General features: G+C 35.5%; 1 protein-coding gene across 3 annotated transcripts; it reads right to left on the bottom strand.

The window, feature by feature from the left end:
• Window positions 1-341: 341 nt before the first annotated feature.
• LOC6050940 (dnaJ homolog subfamily C member 5 homolog) lies at window positions 342-17,057 on the bottom strand. Of its 3 annotated transcripts, XM_038262565.1 has the most exons (8): window positions 16,665-17,057; window positions 8,271-8,409; window positions 8,060-8,212; window positions 7,863-7,994; window positions 3,347-3,418; window positions 1,952-2,159; window positions 1,663-1,716; window positions 342-1,449 (listed from the first exon to the last, which is right to left on the bottom strand). In XM_038262565.1, the coding sequence occupies exons 1-7, from the start codon at window positions 16,682-16,684 to the stop codon at window positions 1,709-1,711; spliced, it is 732 nt and encodes a 243-aa protein (XP_038118493.1). In that variant the 5' UTR covers window positions 16,685-17,057; the 3' UTR covers window positions 342-1,449; window positions 1,663-1,708. The 3 variants fall into 3 exon arrangements, with proteins under 3 accessions (XP_038118493.1, XP_038118492.1, XP_038118494.1); XM_038262564.1 differs by lacking the exon at window positions 1,663-1,716; XM_038262566.1 differs by lacking the exons at window positions 1,663-1,716; window positions 3,347-3,418 and having other exon boundaries at window positions 16,665-17,056.
• Between the last annotated feature and the right edge of the window lie 6,101 nt (window positions 17,058-23,158).

The following is a 23,158-nucleotide window of genomic DNA, read 5'->3' as shown; positions in this document are numbered from 1 at the left end:
CTTAAAATTCTTAAAATTCTTAAAATTCTTAAAATTCTTAGTTCTTAAAATTTTTATTTTTTTTATTTTTTTAAATTCATATTAGAATTAGAAAAAAAAACTCTTCAAATTCTCAAAAAAATAAAATTTAAAACTAAAAAAAATAATTCAAAAGTTTAAAGGTTCTTAAAACTCTTAAAATTAATAAAACTGAAAAAAATGATTTAAAAAAATCAAAATTTCTCATCCTCTTTAATTTAAAAAAAAAGTGAGTTAATTAAAAATTTGGAAATAAAACGCCGGTGTTAAGGGAACTTTCGGATACCGCACGAGCATAAACGACAACACATCCACGGGCTGGATTCTCTGGCTTGAGTATAACTGGCGCAATGAAAAAGTTTATTATCGTAGTTATTTTTCTCTCCTTCTGCAATCGCGTTTTTGTTGTTTTCAATTGTTATGTCTTAGTGTCGAATATGATTACAATTGAATAATGTAGCTTCTCTGTACTATGGAGTTTTTTTGTTTGTTTGTTTTTGTTGTAGTTTGTTATTTATAGATTCTCTTCTTTTGTTGTGTGTCGATTTCGGCTTGTTTTTTAATTCCACACATTTGTTTTATTTTTTTTTTTTTTGCGTTAAATAGAGGTTTTCATTTATTTCTGGCTATTTAGAAGAGTTTCTTGCGTTGCTCATAGTGATAATTGTTTTTTTGTTTTCTTCTTCTTTACACAATGAGGAGAAAATACTACACAAAAAATAACAGATTTATCTCCGTTTTGTGTTGAAATTTAAATATTTTTTTTGTTTTGCAAATCGAAATAGTAACACGTAGTATATATAATTTATATATATAATGAGGGGGGAACTTTACTTCCTCTATTATGCACAAACTTCTGGCTTTTCAACGTGATTTTTTTTTCTCTGGAATAGTTCCTCTTTTTTGATTCGACGTGTACGAGATATAGTGTGTAAGTGTGTGTAATTTTGGTGTGTACCTTTGAATGAGAGAGAACCTTATACTGTGTTGTTTGTGTGTTGTGTTTGGTGATAATGGATTAGTTATAACTATTGGATTGGATTTCGATTTTTTGTTATATACTTAATCTGTCTCCCTAGGCGGAGTCTGCTCACCACATATTATTTACCTAAATCTTTAGTGTAACTAATTTAAACACAGTTTCTCTTATGCTTTCTTTTTGATTACTGTCTTCGTTTCTCACTGATTCGCGTTCAGTTGGTATTTGCTCTCTATTGTTTTCATGTTTTTTTGTGTGTTTTGTCTCTGTTCAAATCGGTTGATAAAAGTACTAAACCAGCTTAAAACGTTATGCTTTGCTTTATTGTGTCGCTGTCGTCGGTCTCACGCACAAACTCCAGTGTAGCTTGGTTGTGGTAGTTTTTGTTGTTTTCAATTTTTGTATTTTTTTAAGATATACTTTTTTCAATGGCGTTTACATTTACATCATACCTGCAAGTAGAGCAAAAGGAGGAAGAAGGCATGTTTTGAGAAACTGGAAGTTGATTTGCGATGAAGGTGAAGAACGACGAAAAAATTAGGAAAAAGCTCTCAAATGGCGAAAAGAAACACATGAAATTGGCTCACTCAAAATCAAATTAAATCAAAACGAAACAACAAAAGTATTGTTATGAACCAGAGTGCGGAAAAAGCATGAGAATTTACCATCATTTTTGTTTCGCATCTGAAGCTGATATTATCCGGGTTGAATTTAGCGACCTATAAATTTGCGCGTCGATTTTTTTTTTTGTTTTTTTTTATTTGTTGGGAAATTGGAATCGGGTTATTCTTAAGCGTAATACATCAATTTATTACGGAACAAAACAGGGTGTTGACTTAAATGTTGAGTTTTCAGATTTTCAATGAATTGTTAAAAAAAACTTCCAAAATATGACCAAGTTGCCACCCTGTTCAGTTTCCACAGACAAATAGACTAGTCAAATACTTTAACTACCTGGCGTGTAAACGGGCTGGCCGCCCGAGTTCAGGCCCGTGCTCTCCGTCGCCGCGGCTCCCGTGAACGGATTGGTCGGATTCGCCGCCGGCGGTGGCATCGCAAACACCGGCATTCCAGCGCCCTGGGCCTGGCCGGCGACGGGCTGTGACGTCACCGGGGCGGTTCCCGCAGCACCGCTGTGATCCTCCAGGTCGGCCAGATCCTCCTGCAGGTGGAAAGTTGCAAAATATTTAAAGAAACATAAAGATTTGATTAGTAATTGGTATACAACGTTTATTTAACTAGCTACTACATTTATGTTACTCCTAAATAGCGAGTTCTATAACTCTTTACAAGCTTTCCGTCACCCTACTGAAACCCATTGTTTTAGTTTTCTTTATTAGAAAGCCTATTTTACCACAAACAAACACACACATAAGTCTAGGGTACGAAGCACGTATCGGTCCATAATTCGTTAAAAGCGATCCTCACAAACAAAAAACACAAATCATCTAGCCAACTAAAGTTTGAAAAAATCAAAAAAATACCTTCCTTAAGAGCTTGCAGAAGCACACATTGATGTTGCACTTTTTTTTAAATTAATTTTTTGAAACAATAAAAAAACTACTTTTAATTGCTACTCCCAATAACAACTTTATTAATCTGTCAAAAAAGTTTCGAGGCTTCCAAATCCATCTTTGGTAAATATAACGGAATATTGCTACAGTAAAATTTCAACAAGTGTGTGTGTGTGAGTGTAATTGTGTAAGTGATAACAGCAACAATTTTAATTTTGGTTTTATTTCTCTGCCTTTCTGTGTGTGAGTGTTAGTGTGAGTTACTATCACATGCACTGCCCCTTTTCTCACTAACACTATTTTCGTCTACTTTTGGCTTCGTTTCCAATCGGTTTTGTTTAATTAAGTACATTGTTCAAGGTTTGCTTTTTTCTGTTTTTGGTCAAAAGTAACGCATTCAAACCGTTTCGGACTAAAGGAAATAAGAAATAAAGAAGAAAACAATGTAAGTATGCGGTAAAATGTTAATCGGTTAAAAGAAAGGAACTAATGAGAGAAAGGGGGAAATAATGGGATGCATGACTTGTGGAAACAAATTATTTGAAGAAAAAAAACCTGAAAACATTCACTGAATTACGACGTTCATAAAGTAAAAACTCATTCAAATAATTGTTTCTAACGATCGATATGGATGCAGTGATGATGCAGTATGAATGAATAATGAAGAAAGAAAGAAACGATGGGCGTGGCTTCCAAGACCATCGCAGCAGGCGTTTCGGACGCGGGTGGGGGCGTGGCCTCGCACGCCAAAACTCTTGGCGCGACCACAACCCAGGGAGGTAGAAGGGAAAAGAGGGGGGGGGGAACGGAAATAAAATCAAAAACCAATACATACACTTCGCGTGGGCTGTGACGTAATCGCTGGTCCTTCCCCGGCATTGCTACTACTGGCGCCACCGCCCTCTCTCTGAATATTGGTGGTGGTGGTTGGTGGTGGTGGGGAGCAGAGAGATTGGTGTTTGTGTTTTTTGATACGTATATGTAAGAGAAAAGAAGAAAAAAAAACGCAGAAAAAAATAACACGTGACAGAAAAACAATAGTGAGCTGAGGGGGGGCGAGGAGAGAACAATGGCGGTTTGGTGGTGGTGGTGCTGTGAGAGGCGCAGAGGATTTGTGGGAGGGTGAGAGGGGAAAACAGAGGAAAACATGTGGTGGTGAGGACGCGCAGAACACTCACCCTTTTGGGTTATTGTTGCTTTTAGAGTGTTAAACATAGAGCACTGGACGAATCACTTGAAACATAAGAGGATGAGCGATGAAGTGACAGCTGGTAAAAACGTGTTCTTTTGCAGTGATTTTCATGATTATGATATATCACATCGTGCGGAAAGTATTGTGTACACTCATTCAGTTTAATATGTATTTTTTCGAGAGAAAACTATGGAATATTTCATAGAATTCAATTTGTTTTTTTTAAGGACGACATATTTTTTATATAAAGATTGCTTGTATTTCTTAAAAAATGATAAGAAACCCCTCTGAAAAATTACTGAACCACCGGTCTTTGTTTTAGTTTATCCCTTTAGTTTAAGGGTTTTCAGATTAATGATCATAAATCACGCATTCATCACCGAACGACTCTTTAACGACTGGAGCGCGGGACCAATCAGGACCCTTGCTTTAGTTTATACAGTCCAGCATCGATTATCCGAAGGCCTAGGACAAAAATTTCTTCAGATAATAGAAAAAAAAATCCAAATGCCCCTCAAAAGTACTTTTTTTAAAATTGCATCAAAATTAGTTTGAGGCTAAAAATTTTCATCAACCAAGTATACAACATTGATGGAAACATTCCAAAGCATAAGCCTATTACACTGGATTCATAAATTTGTGTGTTTTTCTATGGTTTTCGGTACGTTTTACTTAGGCGGACCATTCTGCTCCCCCTGCCCCTATAATGCATTCATGCTAAAATCTGGAGTTTTTTTTTTTTTAAAGGTCCAATAAACCAAATTTCTAGTTTTTGCCTTTTGGGTGTTTTTGAAACCGCCTTGAGTCAGGGGTATTAAAAATCACCCAAAAAGCGAAAACTAAAAATTTGGTTTAGTTAGACCTTAAAAAAAATAGAAATAAACATATAATGGTTCCCCACCGTCCGTACGCCGCTGGACTCGAACTCGGCCAGTGTCGAAGCCTCGACTGTCATTGTTTTTTTGCAAGCAGTAACATAACCAAATTTTTCGGCGCCCTCCGCAAATGTCAAACCAGTACAAAGTTGCTGCCGGATCTTTTCCGAACAATACAAATTTGTATGGTTTGACGTTTGCGGAGGATGTCGAAAAATGTCAACAAATCACTTGTTGCATAGAGTTATCTAAGCCCGAGCTCACGCACACTAGCACCCCATTTGTTTTGCTGGCGGGTACAAAATTTAACCTCAATCTTTTTCGTGTACGTACACGCAATACATGCGCACGTAGATAACTCTATTGGACAATAGAGCTTTACGTCGTTTCGCGTACACACACTAGTGCACCATTTGATTTGCTGGCTGACAAAATTTAACCTCACTTTATTTTCGTGTACGTGCATGCAACTAGGTTTTACACCGTGACGTCATTTGACAGGTCGTGTGCACTTTTTACATGGTCTTTGTCGATTGCGTCGATCGTCGACGAATTTCCCTGAACAAACCGCATCGAAGAAAATTTGGTTTATTGGACCTTTCAAAAAAAAAAAACTCCAGAAGTGTTAAGTCCATGTAAACAGTGCACTCCTTTCTAACCTCTAAATTGAGTCGACGTAAAAGCTAATACATACGCACGTGGATTACTCTATTTCGTATTAACTTTGTATGTAAACAACAAGGTTGTTAACGATAAAATTATCGAGGCTTTATAACGAAAACGATATATCTGGAGTTTTTATTTTGAAAGGGTCCAATAAACCAAATTTCCAGTTATTGCTTTTTGGGTGTTTTTGGAACCGCCTTGAAACAGGGGTATTAAAAAACATCCAAAAAGCAAAAAATGATAATTTGGTTAATTGGACCATTCCAAAAAAACTCCAGATATCGTTTTCTTTATCGATCGTTTTATCGATAATTCTATCGGCGATAATCTTATCGCCGATAATGGACGATAACTAATTTTTAAAATCTTTCTAAAATCGATGAATTCAACCATGATGTTGTTGTTGATTTTAATTTATTTTTATTTTTTACACTCAAACCCCGATGGTTTGACACCGACTGTTGTCAAACGAACGGGGTCATATTTTAGTTTGACACTCCTTTTACACGGAGTTCACACAAACTACCAAACGTTTGTTTTGATAGTGTGCATGGGCGCCGTGTAAAAGTGATGGTTCGTCACTTTTTAGTTTGACTTTGACCAACCAGTGGGGTACAAACTAAAAAAAAGTGGCAAACGAAAACCACCGGGGGTTGAGTGTATCATGTGTAATTTTCAATGCTTTCACTTAGAATATATCTGAAGTTTTTTTTTTAAAAAGGTCCAATAAACCAAATTTTTAGTTTTTGCTTTTTGGGTGTTTTTGAATACCTCTGACTCAAGGCGGTTTCGAAAACACCAAAAAAGCAAAAACTGGAAATTTGGTTTATTGGACCTTTAAAAAAAACAAAAAAACTCCAGATATGTTTTAAAAATCTGGTAAGTCTTAAGTAAAATATGTACCTCAAATTGTTAACAAAATACCGTATTTTTTCGAAACTATTAACAATTTCATAATTTGCAATATGGGTATCAAACGAAGCAAAATTTTGTACGCTTTTTTACTTTTTCGAATTTTTTGCGTTAAAAACTCAATTTTTCACAGATTATCGTATTTTTTCGAACATACTCAAAATTTAAAAAAAAAGCAATATGGGTACCAACCGAAGCGAAATTTTGTATGCTATTTCTACTTTGTTTTTTTTTTCAAATACTTTTTTGTAAAAACAAATTACCGTATTTTTTGAAAATACTATTTTTTTTTTAAATATTCAATATGGATATCAAACGAAGCGAAATTTGATTTGCCTTTTCTGCCGTTCTACGCATAATTGTCCCATGTCAATTTTGGACGCTTTTGACTTTATGACATTTTTAAGTTTAGTCTGATGTGTACTGAAAGAAAAACACATAAAATCTGGTACTTTGTTCGGAAACTCATTAAAAACAACACCAAGTCTGTTTGTCCCATCGTTAAACTTCTACGCATAATTGTCCCACCAAGTATTTTCTTACACGGAATCATTAGTTTTACTAAGCATTATGTCTTGTTTATCTGTTGTATAGCAAGATAATCACAAATAAGGGTGATAAACTGCTAACAGGGGCGATTAGGGACACATAGGGCGAATAGGAACCCACGGGACAATTATGCGTAGAAACACAAAAATCGGTCGAAAAATTTCAATCGCGTTTTTCTCAGTTGCACTTTTTTGAACATGGGACAATTATGCGTAGAACGGCAGTTTTCTCATTAAAAGAGTTTTTTAAATACAAAAAAACACAAATTACTGTTTTTTTTTACAAAAAAAACTCAAAATTTCGTAATTAGCAAAATGGGTATCAAAATAAAGCATAATTTTGTATGTAAAAAGCATAAATAATTTTAGCTCTTAGTATTTTTTGTAAAATAATAACATTTACACAAAATATTTTACGAAAAATCGATTCAGTTTTACATGTTAAACAACCCACTGAAAAAAATCCGGTGATATTTGCCCGGAAAATGGTCAACTTTGTCCTTTTTTGAAAATCTCAAAGAAAATTTAAAAAACGAGTTTCGTACGAACCACTTTTTGACAGCTCAAAAAACCGCTTTAACTTATCTTTTATTTTCCGGAGAAGATCCGGCAGCAATTTTGTATTGTTTGACCTTTGCAGGGAGAATCCAAAAAATGCCCAGTTCACACAATCAGCTACAACTATTTTTTCATTTTCACTGCAAAAGATCACGCTTTTCAATAAAAATTAAAAGCCAAACAAACAGAAAACTTTTATACATTGATCCGTCCAACTTGTCCATTTGTCCCTAGGAAATAATCCTGCCATCTACTCATATCGCAAATTTTGACTAACGCTACCTTCCCTGTAAGTTGTACCAAATTTGTGTAAGAAAAAAAAAAAGGACCCAGATGGAAATGAAAACCGCGTAGATTAGCAATCCAAACTCAAGCGACCTAAAACGAGGACAGAGTGTGTTGTGGGCAGAGGAAAGAGCACCAAAAGAAAAGAAAAAAAAAACAAACAGCAACAACACACTCAAATCAGCTTTCGTATCAGCAAAGCCCATCTAAGCTCCGCGATTGATAGCACAGGAGGACATCAACTCGGTCACTCGCCGCGTCTAGCCAACAACTTTTATAAACCGTGTTGGCGCCCCAAAATGCCGCGTTACTCACGTTCAAGTGATGGTAGTCGCCGCTGTGTTCCGCCGTCGGGGGCCGGTACTTGCCGCAGCAGAAGTTGCAACAGCAGCAGCAGCAGCAACAGCAATAGCAGCCGGTCACGATGCCGCACACGAGGAAGATTGCCTGTTGGAAGAATCAACGGGGTTTGACTGCGTTCTAGGAGGGGAGATTCTTCGAGCTCTTCTTACCTTGCACGTTGGCGACGTGACCATAAAGTACGCGTTGACATTCTCCTCGCCAAACTGTTCCGCGATGTAGAGCCCCAGCGAGCCGTAGTTGTCGTAGATGTTCCGCTTGGTCAGGTCACTGAGTATCGAGTGGGCGCGGTTCACTTCTTTGAACTGGGAAGAGAGAAATGAATTAGTCCTGAAGAAGATCTCTAACCTACGAAGAAGTTACCTTATCGGAGGCCTCTGGGTTGTTCGGGTTCTTGTCTGGGTGGTATTTGAGGGCCAGCTTCCGGTATGTCTTCTTGATGTCGTCGGCCGTGGCCGTCTTGGGCAGACCGAGCGTCTCGTACAGCGTATCGCCGGATGTGCTGGAGTGCGGAAGAAGAGAAATCGTCAAAAAATCATACAGTTAAAAGGGGGCCCTGACCTAATCCGCGGTGATGTCATAAAACGTAAGCGACTTTATTTTTCGAGATAAGGAGAATGTTGTAACCTCTTCGTTCCAGTGCTTGTCTTATCAGCGCTTCTTACTAAATTTGCTGGAAATCAATAAACCCAGATTCAGATTCAGCAGGAACTGTCAACTTGCCAATTAGCATTCTGGCGTGGCGCACTTACTTCACAGTCAAAAGTGGATAGCTTTTCAACCGAGGAAAGCTCGGAAAACGAAAACGAGAAAGAATTCCCTGCACGACACAATGTAGGTCATTTGAAAATGCTGTACATCTACGTAAATACCGCAGCAGCAGCAGCAATGGCAGAGGATTAGCAGAAAAGGATTAACCTTGTGCCGGCGCTGACAAGTACCTACGGGAAAGTGGGCAGGACAATTCTCAATTCGTTGCTTCCAACGACCAATTTCAGAATGACAGAGAATCTGGCGGCCGAATGCCGAGGTCAATGTCTGGCCCCGCCTAAACAAGCACCAGAAGGATCCTAGAGTCTGTCTTCTTTGGTTTGAAATTCGTTTTTTAAAATTCAATTTTTTATGAAAAGAACTGCACAAATTAAAAAAAAAATTCGCATTAAAAATATAACCATAACCAAGAATTAAAAAAATGGGAAAACTCACCAAATTATTTTTTATGTTAGACTTAAAAAAAATGCTCGTGTTTGAGAGAGTGCAAAAGCTAACAATTTGTTTAAGGAGAAAAACTATTTTTTAAGAACTGGTCATGTCAGGGTGACCAATCAAATCCCGACTTTTGCATAAAGCTCAAATAATATACACTTCTTATCTGAAGAATTATTTCAAACAAAAAACTTTCTATAAGAAAAGTTAACCCTCTACCACCCAAACGCGCCTTTAGACGGGCTTCGATTGAAAAAATCGCCAAAAATCTATTTTTCAACCAATTTTTGATCTTGAAAAGGCATTGGAAAGAGGAACTCTTAAAATAAAAAAAAAACTCACTTAATCCACCTTTGTGGTTGATGCCTTCCTCACTTTTTACCAACAATGGGTAATATGAGTGGTTTGGACACATATTTCAGCTATTTTTTGAGATCCAGAAAAATAAGTACACAGATATTACTCAAGTGGTCATAACTCGAGACAGGGTTGCCAGATTATCAATGTTGTGGACTCGTTGGAAAGGTCTCTCAATTACCTAACCAACGGTGAGTCGGGTGATGGGTCCGGACATCGTTTGCATACAATTAATTGAGATCCGGCTTAAAATAAGTACATAAATGTTACTTAAGTGGTCATAACTCGAGACAGGGTTGCCAGATCTTCAATATAGTGGACTCTTTGGAAAGGTCTTTCGATTACCTAACCAACGATGGGTCGGATGATGGATCCGGACATCGTTTACATGCATATAAATGAGATCCGGATATATGTGAAAACACATTTTTATACATAACTTTTGAACTAGTTATCAAAACTTCAAACAATTCAATAGCGATGTATGGGACCTTATACCAAGTCAATTGCAACTGGTTTGGTCAAAATCGGTTCAGCCAGTGCTGAGAAAACTCAGTGAGAATTTTGGTCTCATACATACATACACACACACATACACACACACAGACATTTGTTCAGTTTTCGATTCTGAGTCGATATGTATACATGAAGGTGGGTCTTGGAGCTTTTAATAAAAAGTTCATTTTTAGAGCAGGATTATAGCCTTACCTCAGTGAGGAAGGCAAAACATATGGGTTGAAAGTTATACTTGATTTATGTGACTTTGCCAATGTTTTTTACTAAAATTTCCTATATTTTAAGTAAAAAGAAGTATGCAATAATTTTTCTAGTGTCCCAGACTATGCCTTTAAACATTTTCAAACAATTTAAATGATACTGGTTTTATTCTAGAGTAAAAAAAAATATGAAAAACAAGCAAAAACATGACAAAGTGACTGTAAAACATGACATGAATAAATTAGATATGCAAAATTTAATGATAGGAGGTGTTAGAATAGGCCAAATACTACCAAAGACAAACATAAACTAAACAAGATAAATGCAAATTAAAATACTTAAAAATGAAACAAGAAAAACATAAAACAAGAGAAGTAAAGTTTTTCGAAGAATAAAAGTTGCTCCTGACCACGGGAATAATAAAAACTTTCGAAAAAAAATTAGCAGTACAGGGTTAATATAATGAAGGCATCAACCACCTAAAGGGGGATTAAGCAGCATTTTTTTTTTAATATTTTTTCTAAAATCATTTTTCAATCGTGTTCATGTTACCGTTTGATGATTGGGTTGATTTTAGGTTAAAAATAAATCAATTTCTGAACAGATTTTGTTTACTTAACTGAGAAAATTGTCTACAATTTCCGTTTTTAAACTTTGAAAATTAAAATTATGTAATTATGTCCAATCAGCCTTCATTTTAGCTGGTCTGATTTGCATTGTTGAAAAGGATTTTTTGTGAAATATTACAATCTTTCTAATAAAAATATTATCAATGATTTTGAAATCAAGCCTAACCTATAAAAACGTTACTTAATCCACCTTTAGGTGGTTGGTGCCTTTCTCTCACGTATAGAGTGAGCGGTCCTAATAAAAATAAGTGATAAGTCAAAATAATCATACTACCTACAGACTTTTTGTCAAGATTATACAGACACCGCCTTTGAAGAAAAGTGGCATCCCTCTACACGGCTTTTCGTGGCGATCAGACCCGACCATTTAAGGATATGTAAATTCAGACCGTTTTTTAAACTGCTTGTAATTTTAGATAGGCAAGTCAGATCTTGAAAATTCAAAATCCACAAGAAAGGGTATTTAAGAACCTTTCTAAAAATATATAATATGGCAGGTTTTCATGCAAAAACCACTCTTTTTTGCAAATTGTGAAATTTATATGCAGCAGGTTTTTAAGCATAACTTATGATATGCTTTACTAAGATTAGTGCGCTGACCACGGGGACGCGCTGTCTTGTTTTTGCATGCTCATTTTCATTTTCTTTTCTTTTGTGTCGCTGTTTGTGTGCTTGGGTGCGTGGTTATTATATATAGGTGATGGGATTTTATTAAATGATCATTATATTGCATTATTATATTTAATTGATTATATAACCACACTATATTTTACACTTTACACATTATACAAAACACATATGAAACTGTGAACAGGAGCGTTTGGTACGGTATGTCCACGCATCCTTCCTCCCCTGTAGATTCTGTGAAATGTGATCCGTTCTCAGAATCCTCTCTGCGGTAAACACAACGTAGTAGGGCTGGCCGCTTTAATTTTTGCAATACATTTTCGGGTGTTCTCGGATGTACTGAAATTATTAATAATGACAAGAAAAGTGCTTGTGGCGTAATCTAATCACAAGACTTTCCAGCATGCTTTCATGGACTGGCTGCGTTTGTGTTAGATTAGATAGATTAGATTAGATTAGATTAGATAACTTTTGATATGCTTTACTAAATCATACCAATTTCAATAGGGACTTATGGGACCCCAAGACGAATCGAATGATGCCAATACGGTCAAAATCGGCTCAGTCAGTGACGAGTTATTCCAGTGACATTGATTTGGTACACATGTCTACATACAGTCAAACACACAGACATTTGCTCAGCTGGTGATTCTGAGTCGATTTGTATAAATGACGGTATGTCTAGGTCGGTCTAATTAAAAAGTTCATTTTTCGAGTGATTTTATAGCCTTTCCTCAGTAAGGTGAGAAAGGCAAAAACTTCAAAAATACTAAAATTCAAAATCTAAAAAAAATCACAATACATTCAAGCAGAAAAATAAGGCATATTTAAACCAAAAAACATTTTGTTGATTTGAAAATTATGATTTTTGTTAAATCAATGCTGAACGTCAAAGCAACTTTTTCAAAACAACAAAAGATTTTTGTGGAATTGAGAAAATCAAGGTTTGTTCCAACGCAAAATCGACGTTGATTATATTCAACAACAAAAATTGTTTAATCAAACCTCGTACAGGCTGATCGCATTTTCTGCGTGTTACTTAATTTCAAATTTCAAAAAAATCCAAGACTTAAAATTCAAAATTAAAAAAAACTGAGTTTTAAAATTTAGAAAAAAAAAGAATTCTTAATTTTTAAGAGAATTTATGAGTTTAAAAATCTAAATTCCACTTTTAGGAATTTTAGAATTTAAGATTAAAGAATTTTAAGCAATTTTACAATTTAGGATTCGAAGAATTCAAAAATTTACGAGTTCAATAATTTAATAAATTTATATATTAAGAATTTAAGATTTCAAGAGTACTTTTCAAAACAATAAATGCGCCATTGGCTTCTTTTGTACTAAAACCTTTTGAAAAAGTAAGCGAGATTTGGAAATTAATTTATCAGTCCAGACTCGATTATCCGAAGGCCTTGACCAAATTTAACTTTGGTTGATCGATCTTCGGATAATCGAATCACGAAAATATGTTTGCTCACTATTTTTGATTGTTGAGCTTTAGTATAACCCCTAAACTGTCGCGCGAAACACATTTTAAAGTTTAGTTTGTCATTCAGTTTCCGAAAAAAAAAACATAAAATCTAGTACTATGTTTGGAAACTAATTAAAACCCAAGGGGTTTCCAGCATCGTGTCAGACTGGTCACTAATCCGGAATTACTTGGAATTTGAGCAAGTAATTCTGTAATTCCGGATTTACTGAGTAATTCCAGAGTAATCCTGGTAATTCCTAATAATCCCAGTAATCCTGGTAATTCCATGATTCTTGTTTGTGAAAACATACTTCAGAAAATAATAAAATTATAAAAAATAACTGTTAAAAAGGTAATTTCGATAAACCTCTTATGATTCTATTTATTGCCTAATAATTTTCATTTAAGAAACCAAAGTTATAGCTGATACGGGATCATTCGGATTTTGAGTAAGTAATTCAGTAATTCCAGAATTACTCCGCAATTTTGCAGTAATGCCTGTAATTCTGGAATTATCTAGTAATTCCGTAGTAATTCGAGTAATTCCATAATTACTCAGTAATTCGTGTATTTCCCATCAATTCAAGTAACTACTAGTAATTCTTTAAAGGTAAATCGGCAGAATGTATTTTGCTTTTCCTTGATGCCTTTTATGGTTGTAAGAAGCACAGAGCGGATTCGGAATGTCCGCAAATTTGGATGTTCTCTAATTCAAATGTATTCGTATGAAAAACAACTCAAACGTCAAAATCAGTTGTCAAACTGATGTTGATATTTACCCCATTATTCAACGATTTCCAAGTAGTTGGTCCAATTTTCCCGGGTTTTGTGTTTCCCGGAAATCGGAAAAAATATATTATTTATTCCCGAGAAATTTTTGAAAACGTCATAAAATCTATGTTTTCTTTATATTTGTTATGTTTTTCAAGCTTTAAATTTATAGAATTAGCTCAATGCTATTAATATCAATATAAACAAGGAAAGCAGCTGTTAGATAGCTTAAACAATTTTTTGCTGTTCTCTGTTGTGCTTTTAATTTTATATGCACCACATTTCCAATTCAAATTAAATAAGTATCTTATAAATATTTATTTTTTATTTATTTCTATATGACATGACTAAAACAGCTCAAAAATTGGTTTCAAAAATCAAAAAAAAAAAAATAAAAAAGTTTAAACATATTAATTGTAATACTAATGTTATTTCCAGGCCAAATTAAGATTTTTGTTTAATTTCGGGAATTCCTCGTACAACATATAAAAATCCCGGGAATTCTGTGCCGGGAATTCCCGGAATGGACGCACTATTGCCAAGCACGTGGGGTTGTGCGTTTGACAGCTGCCATTCGATCCAATTCCAAAGACTTTTCTCAATATGCTGGAAGCTAGGCAGTAATTCCAAGTTATTTTTTATAAATTTGAACAATTCTGCGTGGTTTCTGGAAATCCCAAGTAATTCTGGGAAATCAAAGTAATTCATGACATATTGCCAGTAATCCTGGTAATTCCATTTAGACTGGTCAGTAATCCTTGATGCTGGAAACCCCTTGTTAAAACCCACAAGAAGTCTGTTTTTCCCATCGGTACACTTCTTCGCATAATTGTCCCACGAAGTATTTTCAACGGAATCACTAGTTAAACGAAGCATTAAGTCTTGTTTACATACTGTATAGCAAGAGGATCATACATAAGAGTGATAAACTACTAACTGGAACAATTGGGGACACATGGGAAGAATACGAATGGCGAAATGGCGGTCAAAATTGGTCCGAAAAATCAGGGGGCGAAAAAAATTTCCAAAAAACTTCAAAATTTCCATGAAAATAGAAGTCTAATCAACTGAAAACAATCTAAAATGCATTTTTCTGCATTGATAATCATTTTTAGCACGTTTGGGCTTGTTTAAAAATGTTTTGATTTTTTATTCCAATGTACAGCACATCAAAAAATTTATTTTTCGCAAAAAATAAAATTTTCCTCAATACTTAGAAATTTTGGAAACTTATGATGGCAAAACAACTGGACAGGTATATAATAGTGGTTTATGCAACAAGTTGCAAAAAGAGGATTTTTTCAGCACGAGTCGTACATTTATCCAACGAGGTTCACCGAGTTGGATAAATACGAAGAGTGCTGAAAAAAATCAAGTTTTGCAACGAGTTCCATACAACTTTTTTTGCAATTCCAAAAAACACACACTGAGTGAAATTTTAAGTCAAATTTTCATGTATTTTGTCAATAAATCGTTTAAATAAAAAAATTGTTGAAAAGTGTTACTTTTTGAAACAAGTGCTGAAAAGTTCAAATGGGTGCTGAAAAGTAGAACTTTTCAGCATTTATTTTGAAAAGTGTTGCTATTCGATTCTGTTATTTTTGGTACAGAAAAGTAGGCTATTTCGTCGTTCAAGAATGACAGGAAAGTTTCACGACGAAATTCCAAAAAGATATTTAAAACACTTTTTTCATTGAAATGTTGAAACCATGGAACGTTATTTAAATTTTTATACTTTTTTTTATTTTTTTTTACCCCCCCCCCCCCTCGACTTTGGTCAGAGTCGCGGGACATAAACTAAAAAAAAATTTGCAACGGCCTTATTATTATTTTTATTTATTAATTTTTTTTTATTTTTGTAAGTAAATTTTTTTTCTGAGTAAATTTTCAAAAAAACCTATGAGTCATGGATTTTTTATACAGATAGAACTTTTGAAAATTTAATCTAGAATTGAAAAAAGAATGGGATTTGCAAGCCATATAATTCTGGCTTGTAATTTTAATTATTATACGTTTGACGTTTGTAACAAAGTACATGTTAGTACATAACATGAAGAAATAGGAACAATGATTACTTGAATATTTGAACTCTATACCAAGGCACTTTTACTTACTAGTAAATGAGTAATGAAACTCAATGATTCACACAATCTAGAACACATAGCTTTAAGTATTTCCAATCTCTAACTAGTTTGTTTACGGTTAGTCAATAAACATGGTTATTTGAGTTCACACTTTTCATGACTTTGTAAATCTTGAAAAATGCCCAGCCCATTTTCATACTTGGCAAAACATGATGATTTCAATCGATTTTTAGAAATTGCACGCCAAATCCAAATCCCCAAACCAAATGAAAATCAACAATCCTACCCTACTACCAAACATCCTGCCGCGATACGATAGTAAACATTAGCCCTGCTGCCTGCAAAGGACCTTGTACACTGGTGCTCGAGTGGCCACAAAGGACACACTCTCCTGCTGTGTGTAACTTTCCCCTCATCCCCCCAAGTACTTTTAAGGACATCTCTCGGACGAAATCTCTTCCTCTCTCACGCAAAAACTCCCGAGTCTAGTTCCATCTGGAATCGTCCAATCTTTCCATCGCTTCCGTCTTGCCTTCCCCACGGTCAGCAGCAATTAACCCGCTGCGCTGTTGCATTAATTTGCATTTTTAAAATCAGCAATTTGTTCAGCTGATAAAAAAAAAGTGTACAATTTGCCTTCAAACGTGGCTAAAATTTTTCTAAACTCTTTGCGTGAATCATTCCTCCTCCGTGAGCAAACAGGGCTCGTGCTTTCCGCTCTTTGGAAATCGATTTTTCTCCGTCCCCGTGGTTCCCTTTCCCTCACCCCACTGTTTGCTGGCCAGAGGGCTCTTCGTGGGAACTTCCAGCACTTTTAGGACTGCGCCTTCAACGCTTGACCACCTGATTGAGCACTTCCCGGGGGCCCCGCAGGGGCCAGCAATCCGATACTTACGATAATTTTCTCTTATCCATGACGATGCTTTTCCTCTATCGAAGCTGCCTTTTGACGAATCTGCTCCGAAGCCAGGTGCAAAATCACTCTTTTCCTTCTCCCCCTCGGAAATTTCTTTTCAAGCAGCCCCAAAAATGCTCTTCCACTTTCAACGCACTGCACTGGAATCGGCTACAACGCGAACTAGCCGAAAGTACACGGGAATGGTTCGTCGGAACGTCGTCGTATTGGACACGGGACACGGAACAAACACACGGCGGAATGGCCGCCTCTATTTGCCAACGGAACGCGCACGCTGAAAAAATCGCCAAACTCTCGGGCCGAGGAACGAAAATTTTCCTCTTCTCTTTTCTGCTGCGCGATAATGGCAGCTGGGGGCGCGAGTGACAGATGTGTCAAACGAACGAGGGGTGGGAACACGAGCGAAAAGAGAGAAGGATAAAAAATGTCCGCTGCGTGGGTAATGTTTGAAATGGGCGAAATGTGAGAATGTTGATTTTTTTTTACCGTTTGAGAAACAGAATATGAATTTGTTTTTGCATCAATTGAAAATTTTGTATGAAAAATTTATATTACTTATATTTATATTACATCAATTTGCCTCTCGTAATTTTCAAAAATTATTCGTAATGAATCCCGAAACGTGTAGAATGAAAGAGAATGTCAAAAATAAATGTGCGTATGTGTGCGTGAAATAGTTGGCGAAATGAAAAGAGCGCGCAAAGAGAATCGACAGTGCAGTGCAGAAAGCAATATTAAAGTGGGGTTTGTTTATTTTGTTTCAGTATTCCCGAAAAGGACACGCGGCATACCAGCCTCGAAACGACGCGCCGCACTTTCGGCAAATGCGCGCTGTCAAATCCCATACTGCACGTTTTGTTTTTGTTGATCTTCTTCTTCGAATTGCATGTTCTACTAACCCCCTCAAAACTCATGTGATACTTTGTCGGAGAAGCAGTCGATTGGGCGGTCTCTATCACTCAAGTATCGGACTAACATTCCCATCCACTTCCCCGTGACTCTACCACTGGTCGTGGCCGGCGCCGGTATTGATCAGCATGATAGGGAACTTTGAGAAGTTGCGAAGCGAGGAAAGATAGCACCCACTCATCTTCCACGGCTCGTGGATGTAACTTCTGGAGGTCCTGGTCAATAACGGAGTACACTCAAACCCCGATGGTTTGACACCAACTGTTGTCAAACGAACGGGGTCACTTTTTAGTTTGACACCCCTTTTACACAGAGTTCACACACACTACTAAACGTTTATTTTGGTAGTGTGCGTAAGCGCCGTGTAAAAAGTGACAGTTCGTCACTTTTTAGTTTGACTTTGACCAACCAACGGGGTACAAACTAAAAAAGTGTCAAACGAAAAAGTGACCAACCACCGGGGGTTGAGTGTAGCAACTGCGGGTGGGCACCTATGCTTATGCCACAGACAAACAGACGTGACTTTCCATACAAATTATTATTGAAATTCATCGTCCTTCATCAAACCACCAAATCACGGCGACGCCAGCGCTGCCTAGTGAGCTGATGCCGAAGCGCAGCCCAAACATACCAATACAAACCCTTCACTGTCATGTGTCATGTCAATGTATGCGTGAGACAATCAAGCCATAACGATTGTAAACATAATCAGCTGATCGAAATAATTTTGTTGTTGCTGATCGTCCAGTCAGTACCCGATGAAAAACATAAAAATCAACACAAATGGCCGAAGATGACGGTGGGTCGGTTCCACGGTTAGTTCTGTTTCCAATGGCAGAACTTCATGTGTCAAATCATGCGGCAGCATCGGCAACGATGCACCACAACCGCAACGACAGAGACTAAAAAACTGGTCCTCCGTGGGTCCTCCCGTTGCTTCCAAGTTCTGTCGAAGATTCCTCCTCCACCGAAATCTCGATACCCCTGGTCACGAAAACATCAGTAGTGGAAAAATCCAATTCAAATCTACCAGAATTGATCCCCATGATGAGCGTTTGAAACATCTGCGGGGAACGTGTCCACGGAGCAGTTAAGTTGCCCCAAACAACAAAAGCAATAAGTCGCCAAAAGGACGACCACCAGCAGCAATCTGAGCAGCAGTCCACGAGGGATAAGCATCAGGTTGCTCCGAAGGAGATGACTCCACCATAGGATCCGGCTTCCTCCGCAGTATCGGGCGCAGGGCAGCAGGGCTGTTGAGGAGGCCTCCCGGGTTAATAGTGGGGCAAAAGGTATGTCCTCGTTAGTCAGCCGCTCAAATGACCCTGACCAAGACTGACCCAATCTTGTCCAGCAAAGCCTGGATTGTGGATCATCGTTAGAATTCCTGAATTCCATCATAGGGGAAATCTACCCATTTTAATCCTAATAAGCGGTCGTGTATGAATGATGCTGGATAATCTAGAGTCTCCCTTGAATTTTACTAAAACCAAGTACACCAACGAGTAGAGCAAGTTTTTGTGAACATTTCTGTTTATTTTCACTTTCACTAAAAGTTATTCTATTTCTTTACCAAGCATTTAACAAAAAAAAAATCCCAAGGGTATTCTAATCGAGGCGAATGCATTGGGCCACGCCCATTTTTCTAATATCGGCTTAGTTCTTTTTCTTCCAACACTCTGTCGAGTGTTGCCATTTGCGCTGACAGTTCAAACGAACACTCACGAAAAGTGGCATTTATAGGGAAAGTTTCCTGGCATCGCTGGCTGTGCTGCTGGTGGTGTTGACGGCCAGCCTTTGTTCTTTTTTTGCCTTCGTCTCTCGCTCGGTTTTCTTCAGCCTTCGAGTGGAATGCAAAGTGAAAATTGAAACGTCAAACGACTTGGCGCGTTTGTTTTTTTTGATGGCGCTTGCTAATTTATTACATTTTTCGGGATTATTCTTCAAGTGAGTGCCTTACTAATGATCAAAAGAACATGTTGCCGGTAGTTGGAAGCAATTTCATATCTTAAGCGCCGTGAAAAAGTAAGCGAAAGTGAAAAGTTAATTTTGGCGATATTCATTAAGCGTTTGAGGGATTCTCGTGTGTGTCACTGTGTGTGCCAACAAAATGATGAGAAGTGGTCTCGCAAAATACAAATTATGATCAAAAGTGCATTAAATGTGATCTTTTTGGCCAGTAAGTGGCATACATTTGCGTGCTTACTCGAGGCGGTGCTGTTGCTGGTAAGTTTATAGCCCAAATAGTATTTTTGGAGCTTTAATCTAGCATCAAACTCTCCATATGACGAAGATAGGTGTTTGATTGGAAAGGGTAGATTTCCCCTAATTGTTTTGTTTTCATTTGCTGCCTCACACGTGCTCACGCTCAATTTAAAAACACGCATCACACACACTGAGAAAAGACGGGCGAGCTGTCACGACAGCAGCGCCATCAGCGCCGGATGAGTGGATGCCGAAACAAAATTACATTTGAAATAACCGTTTTAGAAGGACGATGGTTCGGCATTCGAGTGTCCCGTCTGTTTGTCTGTGCTTATGCTATGCTTATCTTCTTCTTCGAATTGCATGTCATTGTTGCCGGTAATGTTTTTTATTGATTCAAAAGTGCAGAAAATCGCTGGCAACAGTGTCTGCGGCACACTCAGAAATGCCGCGCGGCAAGTACCTTCGAGATAAACGGCTAGCCAGCTAGTACAAATCTGGAGTTTTTTTTTTTTTTGAAAAGGTACAATAAACCAAATTTTCAGTTTCTGCTTTTTGTGTATTTTTCAATACCCCTAATTCAAGGCGGTTTCAAAAACACCCAAAAAGCAAAAACTGGAAATTTGGTTTATTAGACCTTTAAAAAAAACTCCAGAAATATTTTTTAAAGTTTTCGTCAAAAGGTCCAATAAATCTTTTTTTTGTATCTTTTATGTTTTTTTTTGTATCTTGGATGTTTTAAAATACCCCTTACTAACCTTCTTGAGATGGTTTCAAAAACACCGTAAGGGGTATTCAAAAATCCCAAAATGCAAGAAAAAAATGTTTCTTGAACAAAAAACTCTCGCATTTTTTAATTTTTTAATTTTAAATTCTTAAATTGGATAATTTTAACTTTAAATTTTGGAAATCCTGGGATTTTAAATCGAAAAAAAGGTTAAACCAAAATATTTTAAATATGTACTGAAATTTTGCCTAATTTTTAATTTTTTTTGATCATTGCAATGTAGCTTGGACTTTTTTAAATTATCGAAATCAGTTTGGTAAGCGGCAATAGTCGTGAAATTCAAGTAGGTGGGAATAGTGTAATAAAACTCTATAACTCTAAATTTGAATAAAAATTCATAAAACCACGCATAAAACTTTAGAATTTTACATAAAATTTTAAAGTTTTGAATGAAACTTAAAAAAATTTAAAATTCATTTTTTTTAAACAAATTTAAAATTCCAAAATTATTAAACATAACTTTAAAAAATCAAAAATTTAATACTTTTTTCTAATTTAGTGGATGGATTTTTTAAAACCTTAAAATGTATTGTTAATAAATTTCTCAAATTCAAGATTTGATGAAAGAAGTTAAAAAAATCAGACCGACCTAAACTTAATATAAAAAAAACATAATATTTTAATCTTCAATTTTAAAATTCAATGAGTTCTAGATTTCAAATTTAAAAATTGTTAGGGTTAATCAAATTAAATTTCAAATTCCTTAATTCTTAAAACATGATTTAAAAATTTCAGATGTGATAATTTTTAAAATTAAATGAATGGATTTTTTTAAATTCTAAAATTTATGGTTTAAGAATATCCTTAATTTAAAATATGATAATGCAAGAAGTAAAAAATACCGACCGGCCTAAATTCGAAATTTTAAAAGTTCAAAGATTTGAAAAAAAATCTATTACCTTATCTTTAAATTTTAGATTTCAAACAATTCTTGATTGAATTAAAAAATGGCTAGGGCTAACAGCATTTAAAATTCCAAAATTCGAAAATATAATTCAATAATATAAATTTTAACAATTTTGAAAATATTATGGATGGATTTTTTAGTTTAACAATTTATTGTTTAAAAGTTTCCCAATATCCCGCAAGATAATGAAAGAATTCAAAAATTCAGGCCGACCTATATTCAAAATTTCAAAAAATTCTGATTAATCCTTATACCCAAGTCCTTCACTTAAAAATTCCAAGAATTGTAAATTTCAGATTCAGAAATTCTTAGAGTTAAATAAATTTAAAATTTCAAAATTCTAAAACGTATCAAGATTTTGTTTTTGGAGAGGTCCAATAAACCAAATGTTCAGTTTTTGCTTTAAAATTGGTAAATTGGTAGTAAAAATAATGGAAGGATTTTTTCCAAAATAATTAAACTCATTGTTTAAAAATTTCCCAAATTCAAAATTTGATAATGGAAGAAGTAAAAAATGCAGACCGCCCTAAATTTAAAAAATATAAAAGAAAAACCTAAATCTTAAATTTTAAAAGTCCATGAATATTAAATTTCAAATTCAAAAATTCTCACGGTAGTTTAACAATATTGAAGCTTTAATGAAAGGATTTTTTTTAAATCTTATAATTTATTGTTTTTTTTTTTTTAAATTTCCCAAAATCATCAATTAAAAAAAATCAGACTGACCTAAATTCAAAATTTCTTAAATTCTAAAATTTTAAATAAATCCTAAGACTCAAATCTATATTTTAAAATTCCAAGAATTCTAAAATTCAAATTCAAAATTTCTTGAAGACTAAAAAATATAAAATTTAATAACTTTGTAAATTTGATGAATGATTTTAAAATTCCAAGAATTCTAATTTCAAAATTCCAAGAATTCTAAATTTCAAGTTAAATAATTCTTAGAAATAAATTTCTCAAATATAATTTTGAAGTAATAAAATGCATTTTTTTTAATTTAAATTTTTGTTGTTTAAAAAATTCCTAAATTCAAAATTTGACAATGAAAGATGTGAGAATACAGACCTAAATCCAAAGCTACTAAAATTCAAAAATTAAAAAGAATACCCGATACATGAATCTTTAATTTCAAAATTCCAAGACTATTTTTTTAATTGCATTTTTTTAATAAAAAAAATATGGAATTACTGAAATATTCAATATATTCATTTTCGAGAAGAGGTTTGTCTGATCACGCCTTCCGTTGGACGGGGAAGTAAATGTTGGTCCCGGTCTAACCTAGAAGTGTTAGGTCGATAGCCCATTCCAGGTGTAGAAGTCGTCTCCTGGAGTCGCTGGTAGGTACCAAAGGTCGTCAGTTCGAATCCCGGGGTGGATGGAAGCTTAGGTGTAAAAAGAGGTTTGCAATTGGCTCAACAATCAAGCCTCCGACGTAGGAATCTCGCAATCGAGAACGCCAAGGCAATGCTGTAGAGTTAATAATTTGATTTGTTTTAGTTCTAGAATTTGGAAATCAAAATATTTAAAATTCAAAGCTTCTAAATTAAATAAAATTCTAAAATACACTTACGTTTGATGCAAATGATTTGTTATGTTTGCGTATTGGATTCAGACTGAATTCGGATAGTTTCAGAATACAGTTGCAAAGTCACGAATTTTTGA

Source organism: Culex quinquefasciatus, chromosome 3 (assembly GCF_015732765.1).
Source record: "Culex quinquefasciatus strain JHB chromosome 3, VPISU_Cqui_1.0_pri_paternal, whole genome shotgun sequence".
In the NCBI taxonomy this organism is placed as follows: domain Eukaryota; kingdom Metazoa; phylum Arthropoda; class Insecta; order Diptera; family Culicidae; genus Culex; species Culex quinquefasciatus.
Note: the sequence above shows the minus strand (reverse complement) of the source record. Positions and strands in the feature narration are given on the sequence as shown.

Coding starts and splice junctions, on each gene's coding strand:
- LOC6050940 (XM_038262564.1), bottom strand. CDS start 16,684: ATGGATAAGAGAAAATTATC. Junction 7,995..8,059: donor TCACGTCGCCAACGTGCAAG/GTAAGAAGAGCT, acceptor TTCTTCCAACAG/GCAATCTTCCTCGTGTGCGG. Junction 2,160..3,346: donor CGTCACAGCCCACGCGAAGT/GTATGTATTGGT, acceptor TTCCACCTGCAG/GAGGATCTGGCCGACCTGGA.